The sequence below is a fragment of the Miscanthus floridulus genome, chromosome 15, assembly GCF_019320115.1.
Source record: "Miscanthus floridulus cultivar M001 chromosome 15, ASM1932011v1, whole genome shotgun sequence".
NCBI classification, from domain to species: Eukaryota; Viridiplantae; Streptophyta; class Magnoliopsida; order Poales; family Poaceae; genus Miscanthus; species Miscanthus floridulus.
In genome coordinates this window covers 20,373,908-20,392,186 of record NC_089594.1, presented here as the reverse complement: position 1 = coordinate 20,392,186, position 18,279 = coordinate 20,373,908, and the positions used below count along the sequence as shown (strand labels likewise).

At 41.1% G+C, this 18,279-nt stretch overlaps 2 protein-coding genes across 2 annotated transcripts; one reads left to right on the top strand and one right to left on the bottom strand.

Moving 5' to 3' along the window:
• Nucleotides 1-3,639: 3,639 nt before the first annotated feature.
• LOC136507159 (uncharacterized) lies at nucleotides 3,640-7,307 on the bottom strand. The gene is made up of 10 exons (XM_066501966.1): nucleotides 6,952-7,307; nucleotides 6,049-6,470; nucleotides 5,874-5,954; nucleotides 5,662-5,784; nucleotides 5,310-5,554; nucleotides 5,015-5,221; nucleotides 4,812-4,904; nucleotides 4,332-4,433; nucleotides 3,833-4,234; nucleotides 3,640-3,756 (listed from the first exon to the last, which is right to left on the bottom strand). Exons 1-10 carry the CDS (start codon nucleotides 7,266-7,268, stop codon nucleotides 3,640-3,642), a joined length of 2,109 nt encoding a protein of 702 aa, XP_066358063.1. The 5' UTR covers nucleotides 7,269-7,307.
• Nucleotides 7,308-11,032: 3,725 nt separating this feature from the next.
• LOC136506498 (uncharacterized) lies at nucleotides 11,033-12,554 on the top strand. Its single transcript, XM_066501424.1, has 3 exons — nucleotides 11,033-11,413; nucleotides 11,498-11,585; nucleotides 11,682-12,554. The coding sequence occupies exons 1-3, from the start codon at nucleotides 11,091-11,093 to the stop codon at nucleotides 12,441-12,443; spliced, it is 1,173 nt and encodes a 390-aa protein (XP_066357521.1). The 5' UTR covers nucleotides 11,033-11,090; the 3' UTR covers nucleotides 12,444-12,554.
• Nucleotides 12,555-18,279: the final 5,725 nt, after the last annotated feature.

Here is an 18,279-nt window from a genome sequence, read left to right as displayed (position 1 = left end):
TCCTTAGGTCTGGGAATTCAGCGCGTTGAGTTTTTCTTCTAAAGGTGTGTGGTGCTGATCTATCTAGTGTCGGGCTTCGGTCACTATCATTGCAATTACGCTGACCATTATGGCATTCATTGCCTCCGCCTCTACTGGCGCACGCATGGCTAGCATCAAGCTTTTATGATGGTTCAAGGCTATGAGCTCTTAGACTACTTGACCATGGCATGCTTGAGGAGAGTGCAGAGGTTTCGATTGATGTGTTGTCCATGGGGGTCTTTGGGCTCAAGAACATTGTGTGGGATGTATATCGTTGTAGCAACATTTTGGCTGGTGTGAGGGAACTCAGGGACATCTCTAGCCTTGTTAATGATGTCCTTGTTGACCTAGTAGCAAGGCACACATGCTCACCGCCAGTGTGTAGCGGGTCCCCCTATTGTTTGGGTTGGCTTGCTCTCGCTAGACTTAGGCATGTTTGGCATTATTGTCGATGAATTGGGACCTGACGTGCTGCACTTTCTAACGTAGGTACTCCTCACGCTTTGCTAGCATGCGATGGATAGGCATGGTGTGAGAACACTCCTGGTTTCACTACTGGTGTGCTGCACAAGACTGCCCATGTATGCTAACGTGATGGGTGATAACTACCGACATGCTCACTAATGGAGGCTAGGTCATTTCTAGAGGGATTCTCCAAGAGATCATAGACAGAGGTTGGCATGTGGTCTTCTATCCTAAAAAACTAATGTACTACCCCAGGTAAAGTCATAATTGCATATGCATTAGGACCAAGTGTGCTAACAAATTGACCCTTGAAAAATTCTTAGAAAAATGCTAACACACGTGAACTTGAGTTATACACATTGTGGTTAGCGACTTGGAAGCAAGGGTAAAGTGTGTGAGGAGATAGAAAAATAGAAGGAGAAGAGGCAATGGACCGGACCCTACTGGCGTAGGGGGTCCAGACCCAAGGGTTAGTCTGGTCTAGACTCATACCCTAGCCTGAGGGCTGCGTGGTCGGTTCTAGACCCTGTGTTTTGAGGGTTTCGGGCCATCTCGGTCAGGTTCGTTGGCTTGGGCAGTGGAGGCCGAGAGCAGTGCAGGAGAGCATCTCCTTCGGACCCTGGCACGTTAGGATTCTAGACCACGGGCATCGAGTTCGGCTGTGCGCGTGCACGAGTGTGGTGGCAATGTGGCACTTTAGGGAGGACCAAACCCTGCCTGTTTGGGTCTAGTTGCTTCGAGTGGACTGGGTCCGGAGGGTTTTGGCCCTCTTGGGACCTCCCTGGATCCAACCGGACCCTAGGGTGCACTAGGCCCAGTTGTGGTGGTGTAGAGTCTGGTCCGGAGGAGTGAAGCAAGGGCGCGATCAAGTGACTATTGGAGATGAGTGGCTAACTGTCAAAGGGAGGACACGTGGCGAGATCTAGGCGATTGGACCCTATGAATAGGGAGGGTCCGGTCCCTCTGTGAGAGTCCGATCTGGACTGCTCAGGACTATTTTTGTTTCCAATGGCTCTTTGAGCCAAGGGGGCTCTATAAGTAGACTTGGGCTGGCTCGAGCTCACCCTCTTGCACATTTTCATCAGTGATACATCCTTGTGAGCTAAAGCAAACACCTCCCATTCATCCCCATCATTGATTCATCATCAAAGTGAGATTGGGAGTGATTCCTAGTGTATTTGCTTGAGTGTTTGCGTCTAGTGGCACTTGGGGATCATTGTGGCTATGGATTTCTTGTTACTCTTGGTGGTTGCTACCACCTAGATGGCTTTGAGTAGCGGAGGATTATTGGCACAAGTTGGTGATTGTTCGTGGCCATCTCCTAGTGATTTGTAAGGGGTTCTTGACCTTTCTCCGGCGGAGAGCCAAAAGGTACTCTAGTGGATTGCTCATGTCATTGAGTTACCCTCACTTTGGGTAGGTTCTTGCAGTGCCCTAGTGTGGGCTTGGCGTGGTGCCAATTAGCTCGTGAACCACCACTACAAGATTTTCGGTCTACTGCAACACCAAAAAAGTGTAGCAAAAGACCCAAAAATGGTAGCCATAGTAATTTTGCTACCAATTTTTTTTGGTTAAATGTCGTTGCACTTGTAAGGGTAGCAATAGCATAATGCAATGGGTTACATTTTAGTTGCGACACACAGCCCCTCTATTGCAACACTTTTGACGCTTTTGCAACACCTGGTGAGTGTTGTAACAAAAGCAATTGCAACCACTATGGGTGTGGTAATAGTATCAATTGCAACGAACTAGGCGTTGCTAGCGATACGTATTGCGACACGCTGGTCGTGTAGCAACACAATGCAAGCGCAACGCAACACAGGTGTTGCAATCGTGGTTGTTGCTACGCAGAGAAAGCATTGCAATAGAGGTTCTCTATTGCCACGTCGCCTAAATGGTTGCTATAGGTGGCTTAGGTTATTGCAACATCTCTTCAGGTTGGTTGCTACAGAGAGGTCATATATTGCCACGTTTCTGAATGGTTGCTATAGATGGCATAGGCTATTGCCACGTTACTTAGGTTGGTTGCTACAGACAGGTCATCTATTGCCACGTTACTAACTATCTGGTTGCTATAGGTAGATTCCTCTATTGCCACCGTCATCTTTTTGTAGTTGCAAGAGATAGTTTCTCTATTGCCACGATTATCGTACCTATTGCCACGACTAAATGTGATTGTTATATGTGCCATCATATATTGCAACGCCAGATTAATATATTAATAATTCATGTTGCGACACTTTGTTTGGTAGCTTAAATTAATAATCGCAAAACGACAAATACATAATGAAGGAAGCATCGACATCCATTAAAACAAAATATAATTTGTTCATACAAAATCTTTAACAAAACACACCGAGTGTCAAACTAAATAAGAACACAAGTAGATAGCTTAACACATAATAATGTGTTAAGCACAGACAACTGTTTGAACTCATTCGAATCAAAAGACTAATGTCTACTGTAGCAGCGAAGGTTCCCTTGATATGTATGTTGGCCATCGTCCCACCATTCGCATGCTCCTTCTCAAACTCAAGATTCCTCCTGAAAAAATCATTGACATGCATTAGTTAAACTGAGACTAGTGGTGGCAAAGCTAATTGAACACTGAAGCAAAACACGAGCTGCAGTACTAGAGTTCTGTGAGCTGCAGTACTATCAACCATGAACTTTGAAGCGTAAAGCAAATATAAACATACATGCAGCTGCCTCCCAAGACATTTTATGAGCACAAACACATCCATATATATTTCTAATCAGCAAGAGGAAACTAAGCCTGGACCATATTTAGGAGCAGAACAAAAGAATAGCTATGTACTTCTCCAAAAGGACTATATGTTCCTTTTTAATGCAAAGAGAGATAAAAGGTTTCACATAGTACCTGTGTATTCTTTTTGGACAATGCAGATCTTTTCCTAGCCGCAGTTTCCTTCAGTTGCTTTGCTGTAGTATAAACAGCACTCGAATTCGCTGCCAAATTACTTCTAGTCATGCGCCCTCTAGTGAGACGTTCTTCAGCTGCGGAAGAAGGGGGTTGTTGTTCTGGCTGGCTGGTTTCTTGGGTAACCTGAAAATAAATGGTTGGTGGTAAAAATTACACCCCTTGACAAGAATATGACATGCATGTTACAATTAAACATTCTTCAATTATCATCAAACTACCTGCTGACTATGCATCATGTGTTCTCCCATTGTAGTTGTTACATTTTGTGTCCCCTCAATTGTTGCAGCAGCAGCAACATTTTCAGTTGGCTCCACAATTGTGCTAGCCTGCATTTTGAATTGGGTTCAAGATCATGATTTTCAGTTCAATAAACTATGAGAACATAGATGTTGTTAATATTACCTTTTGTACTGAAGCTTGCTGTTGGGCTGCTTGCAACATTAACATAGCTTGCCTAAGTGCTTCTCTATCAGCCTCCCTTTCCTTGTTCATCTGTTCAAGCTGACGCCTATGTTCTTGCCTCTCGGCTTCCCTTTCAACTTCTTGAGCTTCTAGTCTATCTTGCAGCCGTCCAAACGATTCAATGAGGGCTTCCTCCTGTTGCAGTTTGCGCTGGTAGTCCTCCGATAGTAGCTCCTTTCTAGTTGGGTACCTTGCAAGGTAACCATTAGCATGCATCTTGTTTGATTTGATTTTTCTCGTTTCCTTGTAGGTTGATTGGAAAATCTGGTTCTGCTCCAAGTCTGAGACGACATTTGCGTCAGGCCTTGACTCCAGCTCCATAATCTTCCTGGTTGCATTGTCCTAACAAAGCAAAGACATTTAGTTAATTAAAACTTTAATTCTAAGCGAGGACAGTTGCATCACTTAATAAGGGTTGTAAAAACTGTTTAATACTCACATAGACTTCCCTAGATTCCTCGCTTGTCCATTGTCCATTTTGTTGGTGGGTCATCATAAAAAGCTCCATATCATTTGGCTCTTCACCAGTTAGTTGGTCCCTCTAATTAGGCAAGAATGTAAAAAAATTAGCCATATTTCATAATCTAGTGAAATGTAGAAGCTTTTATAAACTGTAAAGATCAGGAAGATATCCACCACGAATTTAAAAACAGAAGATAACAGAAATATTTATTGCTATTGAAAAAGAACAGGAATCCAAGTTCTTCTTTTTGTTGGCACACATTAGTTTTAGTACTTTTCAGCTTTCTATATACAAGGATGCAAAATATATTTTTTTGTAGTGGGCAGTGGGCTAAATATCTCTATCAAATACAAAGACTATATAGGTTATAACAATATCATGTCATTGTCATTCGGGGGCACAAGCACAAACCATAAAAAAATGCCTGAAGGAAAACCTTGTGATAGAATTTTTTACCTTCTCATAGCTCAATTGAGAAAAACCCTTTGATCCTGTAACATGGTGTATCTGTCGATTGTGCCGATTCTGAGAATTCTTATTGCTAATCCTCTGCACAGAACCAGCAATGATTTGATTTTTATAAAATCAGCAGTGCGCAAAACATAAACCTTGACGTCAGAAGTGGAATTGGCAAGTTTTTTTAAAAATTGGGAACAAACCTGGAATTCTTCGGTGCCAAAATACGACACCAGATAGTGCCACTCAACAATGTCTAATTCTTCTAGCCTATGTCTCATTCTCTCTTCATAGGTGGTGTACGCCTTGTAGGTAGCACTAAATGTAGATCGCCATCCTTTGTAACGGTCATTAGCCACCGTCCATATCTTGATTCTGTTCGCCTCGTTATCCTCAAGGTCCCACTTAGCCTGCTCAAGGTAAAGCCTAAATAAATTACTTCTTAAACAATAATTTGGTATTGAAATTTTGACATCCACATGGATAACAGAAGCTTACCAGCACATCGTTTGCTATTGCAATTTTGACATCCACATGGATATCTCTCCATGTTCTTACTCCGATGAGAGGTGCTCTTTTCCTCGTGAACAGTGTTATTTCATCAACAAATATTCGTTTGTTTGAACCTACAGGTCCTCCAAGCCTAGAGAACTGGATGCTAAGCTTCTGAGACGCCTCCCTAGTTCTCTTGTTTGTTGCTGTCCATCCTTTCAAGTTACCTCTTGGCTTCCTCTTTTTGGAGTCTTGTCCATGAAAAACAATTATATACAAAGCAAAACACTTAAAAAACTATTGACATAGTTTAAAATTAACTGAACCTCACAATAAATTGAAAATATTCATTACTTACTAGTTCCCTCTCCCTGTGGAATGAAACGCCGAGCATGAGATGGTCTGTTTACTGGCGGTGTGGGGTTGCTATCTTCACTTGAAAGTACTACATCTGTATGATGATTACTGTCCACATATGCCACTGCAGAAAATATTGGTCACTTGTGTAAGATATGATATGTTTGTGAAGGAATATTAACAATAGACATGTAGGGACAGATGTTATATTACTAATATCATTCAGTTGTCCTTGCACCCTTAACCATTCTTTGTAAGTTTTGGTGGTGTCATCCCTGTCGATATCTTTCAAATCTGGGTCAGCCAAGCTAATATTAGTACAAAGGCTTCTCCAATATAAAATAATACAACAATTTTGAAATATATAGGAGTCCAACATAACACTTACCCATGAATCGGTTTTCCTTATGCATGACGTGCAACCATTCCTTGTAAGCATCAATTGACTCCTCATCTTCATCTATATTCTCTTCCCTAATGGGTCTCCTTCCAAGTACTTTCAAGGGTGTTATGTTCACATTCTGGTCTATTTTTTGTTCCTTGGACAGCAATAGTCTGACCTGTCTTTCCTCCTCATTACATGCTATCATAGCATCTGCATTGACTTCTTCTTCGATTTCGTGTAATGTTGCTGCATTACCACATCTCCTCTTGTAGTACAAATAGTCCCTTACCCTATACCCCAATTGTAATTTCATTGCAAGCAAGTTACTCAGGGTGAGATCAGCCCTAGTGATTCTAATAGTAGAAGACTCTTGCCCCCCCGGCAATCCCTCGCAAGTGAAATAGAGAGTCCATGTTTGATCCGAGCTGCCAAATATTACAATAGTATCAAACTTAAGCACTAGTGATGATACAACAATATACTTAAAAGGAAACCAGTGTACATATAGTATGTGTACAGACAGAGAAAGTAATTAAAACTTAGTGCCACTTATTTGAACTATATGTGCACCCCCATGACTGAAATTAAAGTAAACCAAAAAAATATTTATACTAGGAAACACTAAATATTGCACACTTGTTCTTCTTAGCTTAATTGATAGGAAATGCCTACAGTCCCATTCTAAATTAGAAATATGTATACTATGTGTATGGACAGAGACCAAACTCATTAATCCCTACATATCATTAATCCCAGGCATTCGATCTACATTATCCCCATGGCGCACTGCTTCCTGCATGTCCCTGCAGCGTCGATGCTCTTAGGCTACATTTTTCCCAGAACATTTTCAAGATTATATATCTAAAACTCTAAACCCGAGATGTTGAATCCAAAAATATGTGTTACCTATCATTGGTCTCATTGATTGGCAGGGAGCTCTCTTGTTGATCACCAAGTGCTGCTGTCGACCTGGATGAACGTGTTGCCCCAAAAAGGGACATGGTGGCGTTGGGTCTGTATGAACTTGCCGGCGCCGCTGCCGGAGTTGTTGGCATCCCGGACGAACGTGTTGCCCCAAAAAGGGACATGGTGGCGTTGGGTCTGGATGAACTTGTCGGCGTCGCCGCCGCCGCCGCCGCTGGAGTTGTTGGCATCCCCGCTCCTGCAGGTGTGCGCATCGACGTCGAGGACGGAGGTGTTCCACTCGTTGGAGTTGTCGTCATGTTCGACTTCTCTTTGGTGGAATCCAAAAACCCTAACCGTGTGGAGGCGGCGACGTGGTAGATGAGGAAGTCGCGAAATAAAAGGGGGCGGCGTGGGGGGAGGAAACGGGAAGTCGCGAAATAAAAGGCGGCGACGTGGTAGATGAGGAAGTCGCGAAATAAAAGGGCGCGAGAGTTTTTCGTCACGGACCGTCCGCCAAGAGTAGACACCCAAACTTCTATGAAACACTGCTGGACTCAATCAAATTTTGCTTTTGCATCTGGATACATATTTCGATGAAGCCAACATTGCTTTCTTGGTGCCACTCAGTCCCAGATGACTCAAACTTCCAAAGTAATATAAGTTTCTTTTGTTCTCCCTAATTCTCACTCATGCCAAGTGTGGGAAGGATTTCTGCATAAGTGAACCACGTGAATGGTATATATGTAGGGCATGGAATTGAGTATAAACGATATGCATTGATAAATTGGTAGATAAACCCATAAAGTGTAGCATATTGAGTGGCATGATGAAGTTAAGTTGCACCCACATTTGACTTCATTACAAATAAGTGATAGCATATATAAAAATTTACCGTGAGATGGATATATATATAAAATTTTGGCTAAGTCCCTAAATTTACCATGAGATGGACATGCTGAAATTTTTACCATGACTTGGACATTGTCAAATTTGATTTTTACCGTGGGACAGACATATGCAAAAATGGCTAAGTCTGAATTTTTGCTATGACTTAGAGACTAGAATTTTATCATGTGTAGTTTTTCCTAGTCATCTAAGAGTTACATGTAGAGTACAGAGTACTTTCTCCTCTAATACTACTAGTTTTTTTTACTAGGGCCAACTTTCAGAGTACTTATCCATCTTATCCCACTAGTTTATTTACTTTTAAGAGACCTCATAGGAGTTGGTCAAGCCCAAACCTATGAAAAGATAGCAACAACCAACTCGCACCCACTCAGACATGTCCCACCAGGCCACCATAACCCATCATGTGTAGTTTTTCCTAGTCATCTAAGAGTTACATGTAGAGTACAGAGTACTTTCTCCTCTAATACTACTAGTTTTTTTTACTAGGGCCAACTTTCAGAGTACTTATCCATCTTATCCCACTAGTTTTTCTTAAAAGTAAATAAACTAGTGGGATAAGTTGGATAAGTACTCTGAAAGTTGGCCGTAGTAAAAAAAACTAGTAGTATTAGAGGAGAAAGTACTCTGTACTCTACATGTAACTCTTAGATGACTAGGAAAAACTACACATGATGGGTTATAGTGGAGGGGCATGTCTGAGTTCGGCCAAAATAAACTTTGTAGATCTTGATAAGTTATGAAATTTTATAGTTGGCAACATTTTGATTTGAAATCATCTTGTCATGCAAAAACGACGTTTGAATTAGATTTTTCATTTTATGATTTTTCTATGATTTACTATGATTTTTCAAAAATTCACCGGAAATAAATAAAAAAAAGAAAATTCAAAACCACGGGTACTCCTATGAGGTCTCTTAAAAGTAAATAAACTAGTGGGATAAGATGGATAAGTACTCTGAAAGTTGGCCCTAGTAAAAAAAACTAGTAGTATTAGAGGAGAAAGTACTCTGTACTCTACATGTAACTCTTAGATGACTAGGAAAAACTACACATGATAAAATTCTAGTCTCTAAGTCATAGCAAAAATTCAGACTTAGCCATTTTTGCATATGTCTGTCCCACGGTAAAAATCAAATTTGACAATGTCCAAGTCATGGTAAAAATTTCAGCATGTCCATCTCATGGTAAATTTAGGGACTTAGCCAAAATTTTATATATCCATCTTATGCCGATCGAGCTGCATGCATGCTTCTCCGATCTCATGAATTGTGATGCGTGTGGTGGACTTAGCCAAAATTTTCTGATGCGCTGCCTACCAACCCACCGGATGGTCCGCCAAATGATCTGGACGGTCCGCCACTTGTAGCGGACGGTCCTCTGAACTCCACGGACGGTCCGCAGTACATAGGAGAATACTTCAGGTATACGTGCGGCTCGGACGCAGGGCATGGCCGCTTGCCCACAGCCCACCCCGTCCGTCCCTGCCTGACTCGCTTCTTCAGGGGATCCTCAGGGGGCGCTGCGCACGAGGGTGGAGTCGCGATCCTCAGGGGGCGCTGCACACAGGGGTGAGGGCGACCGCCGCCACTGCTCGGCATCTGGACTCCTCCGACCTCCGCTCCACTGCCCTTCGGACCTCCATAGAGGTGCAACCCGTGGATCACAGAATCAGTTTTGAAGGTATGAGAATCAAAAGCTCCCAGCCTCTGATGTCTAATTTGTATTACCATATAGCTCGCTAATTGTGCTGTAATGTGATTAATTTAGGTAGAGTATAGCTGATTTCTGCCCTGATTTCCACGTCGATCGATCAATCAGACAAGCTGTCCTCGCGGCGAAAGGTACGAGATCACTATGGGCTGCACATATATAGTTCAATTATGTATGTAAATACGCTGGCTAAATTGGTGATCATCGTTCATCTTCATCACGCAGATGTCAGGCGATGATAGGAGTTGGATGCGCTTGCCTCGTTCTTCAACCGAGTGGCAGAACAAATTCATGCAGTTTTTGGACAGGACATATAGTGGCACTTCGAGGGGTGGAACTGCAGCATGTCCGTGCCGTAAATGTCTATGCATGTCACACAGAACACGGGCTGTGCTTCAGATTCATGTCCTTTCAACAGGGTTTGCTGAAAGTTTTATAATGGAAGGGGAAGGTTCAGCTGATGTGGTTTTTCACAATGAAGATGCAGGACCTAGTGATGTACAAGTACACAATGACGACCCAGCAGCAGCAGATGTACAAGTACAGAACGATGATGAAGGTGCACCACATGATTCTGGAGTAGACAATGAAGAAGGCGGCGCACCGAGTGAAGATGATGAGGCCAGTAATTTGATTAAATCCCTAATCAGAGGTGAAATACGAGGAGAGATCGGTGATGAACACGAGCCGAACGAGCAAGCCAAGGTCTTCTTCAAGTTACTACAGGAGGCAAAAAAGGAATTATATCCAGGTTGTGAAGATGGTACAAAGATATCTTTTATTGTGGAACTTTTCCAGGTTAAGTGCATGTATGGGATAAGTAACAAAGCATTGGAGGGGGTACTCTTTCTGATCTCAAAGTTTCTCCCTAAAGGTCATTGTGTCCCAAACACAATGGAGAAAGTGCAAAGGGTGGTTCGCGATCTAGGCTTGGACTATATCAAGATAGATGCATGTGAGAATCATTGTGTGTTATTTTGGAAGGAATATGAGAAGTTGGATATATGCCCCAAATGTAAAGCATCTAGGTGGAAAACAGATGACCGTGGTGATGGCCATGTGAACGATGGTCATGATAAGAAACGTTGTCGTGTCCCAGTCAAAATCCTTCGGTACTTCCCTCTCACACCTCGGCTACGCAGATTGTACATGTCAGAGAGCACGTCATCAGAAATGCGTTGGCATGAGGAAGGAAGAATAGATGATGGCAAACTACGTCATCCTGCTGACTCCAGGGCATGGAAGCACGTGGACAATATGTTTCCACGATTTAAAGAAGCTCGTAACGTTCGACTGGGTCTTGCTTCTGATGGCTTCAACCCATTTGGTATGCAAAATGTTACTTACAGTTGTTGGCCTGTTATCCTAATACCTTACAATTTGCCTCCTTGGTTGTATGAGAAACAATCTTATTGGATCATGTCGATGTTGATACCTGGCAAGAAAACTCCTGGAATGAATATTGATGTTTACTTGAGGCCCCTCATTGATGAGTTGAAGGGCCCGTGTGTTACAGATGGATGTATCCAGTAGAGAGGTATCTACGTACTGCTAAAGGATATGTCAGGAACAAGGCACAACCAGAAGGATCAATAGCCGAGGCATACATAGCTGAGGAGTGTCTTACATTTTGCTCTCGATTCTTCGACGTCGACACCAAGCTGAGTCGAGCTGATCGTCATGAAAATACAGTTGTGAATGAGCCTCCAAGTGGTCTAAGCATATTTAGTGAAATTGATTACAAGAGGAGAGGAAATAAGCTTAAGAATTTGGAGAAAGTTGAACTTCAAAAGATGAGGCACTACATAATTACTAATTGTGATGAAGCCAGGAAATGGGTAGAGTAAGTCGCAATTTTTACCACTAAATTTATCTTTTATCTGCTTGTTTGTGGCATCAACTAATAATTTGGTGCACTCTGATGTAGGGAGCATAAGACACAACTAACAAGGGATAGTTCAATTAACATTAAAAAACGACACAAGGAGCATTTTGTAAGATGGTTTGAAATCGAGGTATGTAGTATTATTTTATATTTTTAAATTCAACTTTATGGTCAGACCAACGTAGTAATTAACCGGTAGATGTCTAACTTGATTTTTAAATTGCAGATAGCAAAACTATATGAGAAAGGGGAAGCAAGTAAACTGATGCATGCCCTTTCTCAAGGACCTGACCCTCGAGCTCGTGTGTTGAATAGAGTGCACATCAATAATTGGCTATTTCGGACAGCTGCCATAGAGAAAAGTCTCGTGACACAAAATTCTGGTGTCCTTGTGAAGGGTGACGATAGTATAGGCAACATGACCTGGTATGGAGTCATTAGAAATATAATCTCACTGGAATTCCCACAAGAAAAAGAAGTTATATTATTTCAGTGTGATTGGTATGATGTGCCGGCTACCAGTACCAGCAGAAGCAGAGGGTACACTAGGGACAAATTTGGTATTATCGACATTGCTACTTCCATGTTTAGATATTCAGATGAACCTTACATTCTTGCTTCAAACGCTGAACCGGTGTTTTATGTCCCTATCGTGAACAAGCCGAGATGGTCTACTGTTGTTTTGGTGAGACCAAGAAATTTGTTTTCCATGCCAGACACAGGAAATGACGCCGATGCACTTGATGTGGGAATCCAAGAAATGAATGAATCAGGCCAAGGTCAGGAATTCTTAAACTGGTCAAGACAAGATAGGGCAGGCACAACTGGTTCTGCCGCCATTATTAATCAAGTGCGTAGCGAAGCAATTCCCGAACCTGTTGATGACTATATTGGTGATGATGATTCTGACGACGATGACACCTACATTGATGATGGGGTTATTGCACCAGTCATGGAAGAAAATATAGAAGATGATTTCTTTGCTTGAAGACAATTTTTTTTGTTGCACTGTTTGGTGGGAAGGGTCAATTGTCCTTCATATGCATATGTCGCACTTTATTATTTTTTTCTTTTGAACTGATGACATGGTTAAGTTTGAACCGTTGCATGGAACCTTAATGTTCGTTATGCTAATGAATACCTCTTGAGATAAATGTTTTAAGTATTTGAAATAAAGAGGTAAGTGGAAAGTTTTGAAATAAAAATCACGATTGCCCAAGAGTAATCACCGGTCGGCAAATGTTTGGACAAGGAAAGGTTCATTAGTGTGGTCACCATGTGACTGATGGTGCACGGTCAGGCATTTACTATCGCTAACAAAGTGACCAACCACCCCGGTACAACTTCAAGTACTAATTAACATCCACGCATACTTAACATCAAGTACTTAACAGCAACTACTACTTAACAGAAAGTTTCAGACACCAGGCATAAGGACAGAGATGCCGAGATGGGGCCAGGGTTGGGGCGTTTTATAACTCATAAGGTCTTCAATCATATCAAATAAATTAAAACCTGAGTTACAACGAACACACCTACATAGCGCAGTGGTGTAGAAGGTTTTATCTGAACCAGAGCTCCATGGTTCGAATCCTGTGGGGAGCACTTTTTAATTTTAATATATGCGTCCCCAATTCTTTTCTTTCCATACTTTTTTTAAGTTTTAAATTCGTTGCAATTATCAAAGTATATTGCAACCAAAAATAAGCGTTGCACTTGAACACAATTTTCGCTTCGACCCCATAGATTTCGTTGCAATAAAATTTAGCACTTGCAACAATATCAAAGTATATTGCAACTGCCAAAAAAGGTTGCAATTGACCCCCACTTTTGCTTCGCCTCCAAGAGTTCTCGTTGCATTAAGTATCTAGCATTTGCAACGCTTGTCAAATTTTATGCAACACAAAAAAACCGTAGCAATAGTCAAAACCAAATGCAACTAACGTAAATGTAGTTGCAGTACTACCACACAATTGCAACCAAAATCAAGTCTATTGCAACCATTTTTCACCATTGCAATATCGTCCACCAAATGCAACAGAGCTTTGCAACATCTTGAAAACCGTTGTATTAAAGGCATGTATCGCTACCATTTTTTAGAATGGTTGTAATACAACAATCTCTGGCAACCAATTTTTCTACGTTGCAATTCTTCGGCGTTGCAGTAGACCAAAAATCTTGTAGTGCACCAAGTGAATGGTCGACACAACGAGGACGTAGGTTACCGGCATGCAAGTGAACCTCGGGATAAATCTTGATGTCATCTCTTGGGGTTCATATTGTGATTGATCTTCTCTTGCCACGTGTGGTATAATCACTGTACCTCTCCTTTGCATTACTTTCTTACTTACTTGTTGTAGAGGTAGTTTGAGTAGTGTAGCTCTCTTGCTAGTTTAGTTGAGTAGCTTGTTTAGCTTCTGGTTAGTTGTTAGCTAGCTCAACTAGAGTAAGAGTAGTGACATAGCCGTTGCTTGTGCCTACAGATCATAAAGAACTAGAATTGTGGTATAAGTGGCTTGCAACCTTTGTAGAGCTAGAGCAAAATTGCATTTCACCATTTAGGTTACTAACCCTTTGCTCTAGTGAATTTGTAGAGATTTTTATGGGCTATTCACCCCCTCTAGCCATTTAGGACCTTTTAGTGTCAACATCACTCGGTACTCTACCTTCAACAGTGGAGTACCGAGAGGGCTCCATCCTTAGATCAGGGTAGTGCCCATTTCTAGAGCTACAGGTTGTCGAAGGCGTCAACTATGAAATCCAGGCTTCCTAATGGAGGACCTAGGCTAGGACAAAACTAGGGATGAGCCGAAGCTCCCCTATACTGTCAGTGATGAACTTGAGGCCCCAAAGCGTATGCCCCTGCTAGAGGAAAGCCACTGACATTGGTGGTGATGGGAGCAACCCAAAGCTTATGGATCGACAAAAATGCATGATAGGACCTTACTTGGCATATTAATGTCAATGATTTGAATTGTCAAGTAGTGAATTTGTTAGTCATGCGTATTGTTCGAATGGCTAGGCACTCAAGGACTCATGTTTTATACTGGTTGAGGTAATTTCCCTACATCCAGTTCAAGTGAGGTGATCATGTTCCTAAGGTCAAGTGCTCGATGTTCATGGTAGGGGTTACAAATGAGGTGGAAAAAATGCAATGGGATGCTAGGTTGCAAAAAAGATGAAGGCCCCATATGTTGGCTCGTACAGGTGGAGACCCCGGTCATCGCCATCCTCATCCTCTTCATCCTACCATGTGGCATCACATCAGCTCCATGCTATCGCGTGGCATCATGTACACACTTGGTTGGAGAGTCATATAGGGATTTTCTTGCCACACCTTACGCCCATCATCAGGTCATAGGGACAATTCCCCATAGTTGCAGGTAAGGCCAATCTATTTGGGCCACAACTATTTAGGGTGGCAATGTAACCTACTAGAATCTTACCCACAACTCATGCATGATCATTGATATACAAAATATCAATGATCATGCATGAGTTGTGGGTAAGATTCTAGTAGGTTACATCGCCACACTAAGGGAGCAATATCTAGATATTATTATAAAAAAGAATAGGACATGTATAATATATATATGTTTGAAGCTTATAGAAAGGGACACATGTTAACTAAACCCATCACTAAGCACCATGACTACAAATTAACCCCAAGACAATAAAAAACCATCATCCAAAATCGACCAAACAATTGTAGTGCCTGCCCCACAATTCCCTTTAATTTTTTTTCTGGGCATGTTGCATCATTCTGAGTCACATGTTGCAAATGCTACACTTCTTCCTTTTGGATGAGCATTCATCCCCTTTTCAACTTCTTTTTCATTTCGTGCCCTTAAACTTTAGATCTTGTTAGGTTCCTTATGCTCTCTGATGTGGTAACAGTTGGATCATTTGACACACCAGTTGATCATTTGAGTCACCTGTAGACACTGCAGTAGCAAGTAGACAAGAGAAATCAAATGGGGGACAACTAGTTAAAAATTAAAAGTTTTGATTAATTTCATTAGGCAAAACAAAGATTAGTTTTTACTTTTTTTAGGTAACAATGCTTTAGCTAGTCAAACATAAGATAGCTAGCCACAACCATTACATGCCATTAGGCAATTATTTTTTTTAATCTGAGTCAATAGTAGTGGTATCAATAGGCAACATAAGGTAGTTCACTAGAAATTGCTTTTTTGGTCACCAGGCCATGTAATTAGGTAGTTAATTTAACCCAAAGCAATAGTAGTGATATCAATAGGCAAAATATTTCAAAAGTAAAAACACTCGGTTGATGTACCTATAGGGGCAAGTTCACTAGCATGATTAGGCACATTGGCTGTAGCAACACTAAGATAAGTGACAATAGTTTGAGTCATTTCTAAAGATTACAAGGTACCCTAGGCCTTAGATATAGTCATCAATCATGCCCGAAAATTGTATGGGATGGTGATCAGCTACTGCAATGACAATGTTGCCCTACTCTAGGAAAGTCTGATTTTTGTATAGTATAATCGTCTTGCAAGACATATAACAAGTATATATATCTGTGCATTATTCTTTGTTGAAAGGAGTAGGAGACCGTGCCAATACTGATTTGAGGGAAGATAGAAGGATTCGCTGGCTTGACGAGATGCAAACTGAATGGGAAACCACTATGAATTTGATTATAGAGGTCCTACAAGCTAGGGCAAAGGCGATGCCAGCTGATCATGAGCTTGATGTTGATGTTGTCGCAACACTAGGCACCAATGTTCTCCTCCATGATGCAGCTATCGCTACTACTGGTGTCTAGGTGGCAATTGCTTTTTAGTCATTTATGTAACATTGGTAATAGTATGCTGAGTAGAATCATGTGCATGGTTAGATGCGGCTATAGTTGTTTCCACTAGCCCATTTCCCTTCTATTATGCTTCTTCCTCTTCCTAATTTCAACAATTTCAGAGCACATCATGTTAATGTGACGCATAATAGCATATGTTTCATCTAAAACAGACCCTTCAGTTGCTATCTCTAAAAATGCACTAGATAGGTTAGTGAATCTTATTGTCCTTTTGTTGCTCATTGGCATACCACGGGCCACAAAATCAGCTACCACATGTGTACTAGGATTAGCATTCCCATCACCTAGAACAGCTTGTTGTGTACACCTTTTAAGTATATACCATTCGAGTATAGTTTTCATACCCAGCCTTGTCATAATCTTCATAATATGGCAACAAAGTATTCCATCTCTATCAAATTTGTTGCATTCACAATATTAACTTTCATGTTCTTCAACTGCAGACACAAGATATGTCCTCTTCCCATAGCCATAAACAAAATTGTTATTAGGCAACAACCAAAACTGGTATTGCCCATCAGTGAACTCCGTTGAGAACCTATAGAATAGATTCTTAGTGTACAGAATAGCAACATGTTTCTCTATGGGATACTTGGACCATCTCCTTCAATTCGTTCCTTTTCATTAGTCCTAAAGTCTTGCCAATCTTGTGCAACAAGGCACTTGTCTTGAATTTTTTTGGTACTGCTCAACAAAGTGTAGGATGGACATGTTGGGGTTCACATATTTCTACAGGAGTGCATTGAATCCCTTGCTTCTCTGAGTTGATTGCAAGAATGGGAAGAAACAATGCATGTAATATGCTGGGATAAAACTCTATCTCATGTCATATAGATGTTGTAAATGCTCATTGTCATGTAGGGCATGCTTACTTATCATATATATATATATATATATATATATATATATATATATATATATATATATATATATATATATATATATATATATATATATATATATATATATATATAAGACCATTTTGTGTCAAAATCCTCTGGAGTTGCCGTGTAGTTAATACAATATGTGAAATTTTCTTCCAGCTCTTTATTTCTAGCAAAACATGGTCCTATTGTGCTAGAAAATTTGTCCAAAATGTGCAAGCAAACAATTCCGATGTTTTACATTTGGGAATACAAGTGTGATAGCACATCTAATAGCGGCATCCTGATATGTGATGATGTTCAGCAACATTTTGCCTTCCATTGCTTCTAGAAATCTCTCAAACAACCACTTGTAGCTAGGTGTTTTTCATCCCTTCATAAGCCACACCCCAACAACTGGAATGTCTGACCATGTCTGTTGATCCCAATAAATGGAGCAAATGGCATGTCATACATATTCGTCATGTAGGTAGCATCAAATCGGACACAATCATGGTAGGATTCAATATACGCATGCCTAGATGCACTGTCAACCTTGAACAAGTTCTGAACTCTACGTTCATCATCCAACTTGAATTTGTAGAAAAAAAATCAGGATCTTCTTCTCCCAGTCCCCTAAAGTGATCTAATGCTTCCTACATGTCCTTAAACTTTTCTATTTTTTGGATAGTAGAGCAGAAATTGCTCACATCTTTCCCCTCGTATGGAAGGAGTATTTTGCAGATCCATAGAACTTAGACATTAGCTGCATTATGTGCCCTGCGGTTAAGTTGCACCCATGAAGCAACTTATAAAGTCCTTTTCCTCCCTAGGGTTCACTTTGTGAGACCTCAAGAACTTTTTAGTGAAGGCTTCAGAATAGGATCATGGTTATGATCTGAAATGAAGTCAATCATTCTCCACCTTGCACCATTAGCTTCACAACCATTCTTGCTTTACAATTTGTGTATTGCATACCCTTTTTCTTTTCTTGCCTCCATCAGGTTTTTCTTCTTCTCAGCATCTTCCTCATCATTGTCTACTTCTTCTTCAGTAGAACCATCATTTTTAGTACCATCAGCAACACCCTCGATTGCTCCCCATCTTTCCTTTTCCTTCCA

What these genes read in the sequence shown, in the direction of transcription:
- LOC136506498 (XM_066501424.1), top strand. Translation starts at nt 11,091, where the DNA reads ATGTATCCAGTAGAGAGGTATCTACGTACTGCTAAAGGATATGTCAGG. An exon ending in GAAGCCAGGAAATGGGTAGA is followed by an intron (nt 11,414 to 11,497) that starts GTAAGTCGCAAT and finishes ACTCTGATGTAG; the next exon opens with GGAGCATAAGACACAACTAA. An exon ending in TAAGATGGTTTGAAATCGAG is followed by an intron (nt 11,586 to 11,681) that starts GTATGTAGTATT and finishes TTTAAATTGCAG; the next exon opens with ATAGCAAAACTATATGAGAA.
- LOC136507159 (XM_066501966.1), bottom strand. Translation starts at nt 7,268, where the DNA reads ATGACGACAACTCCAACGAGTGGAACACCTCCGTCCTCGACGTCGATG. An exon ending in AGGACAACTGAATGATATTA is followed by an intron (nt 5,785 to 5,873) that starts GTAATATAACAT and finishes TATTTTCTGCAG; the next exon opens with TGGCATATGTGGACAGTAAT. An exon ending in TTGGCACCGAAGAATTCCAG is followed by an intron (nt 4,905 to 5,014) that starts GTTTGTTCCCAA and finishes GGTTCTGTGCAG; the next exon opens with AGGATTAGCAATAAGAATTC.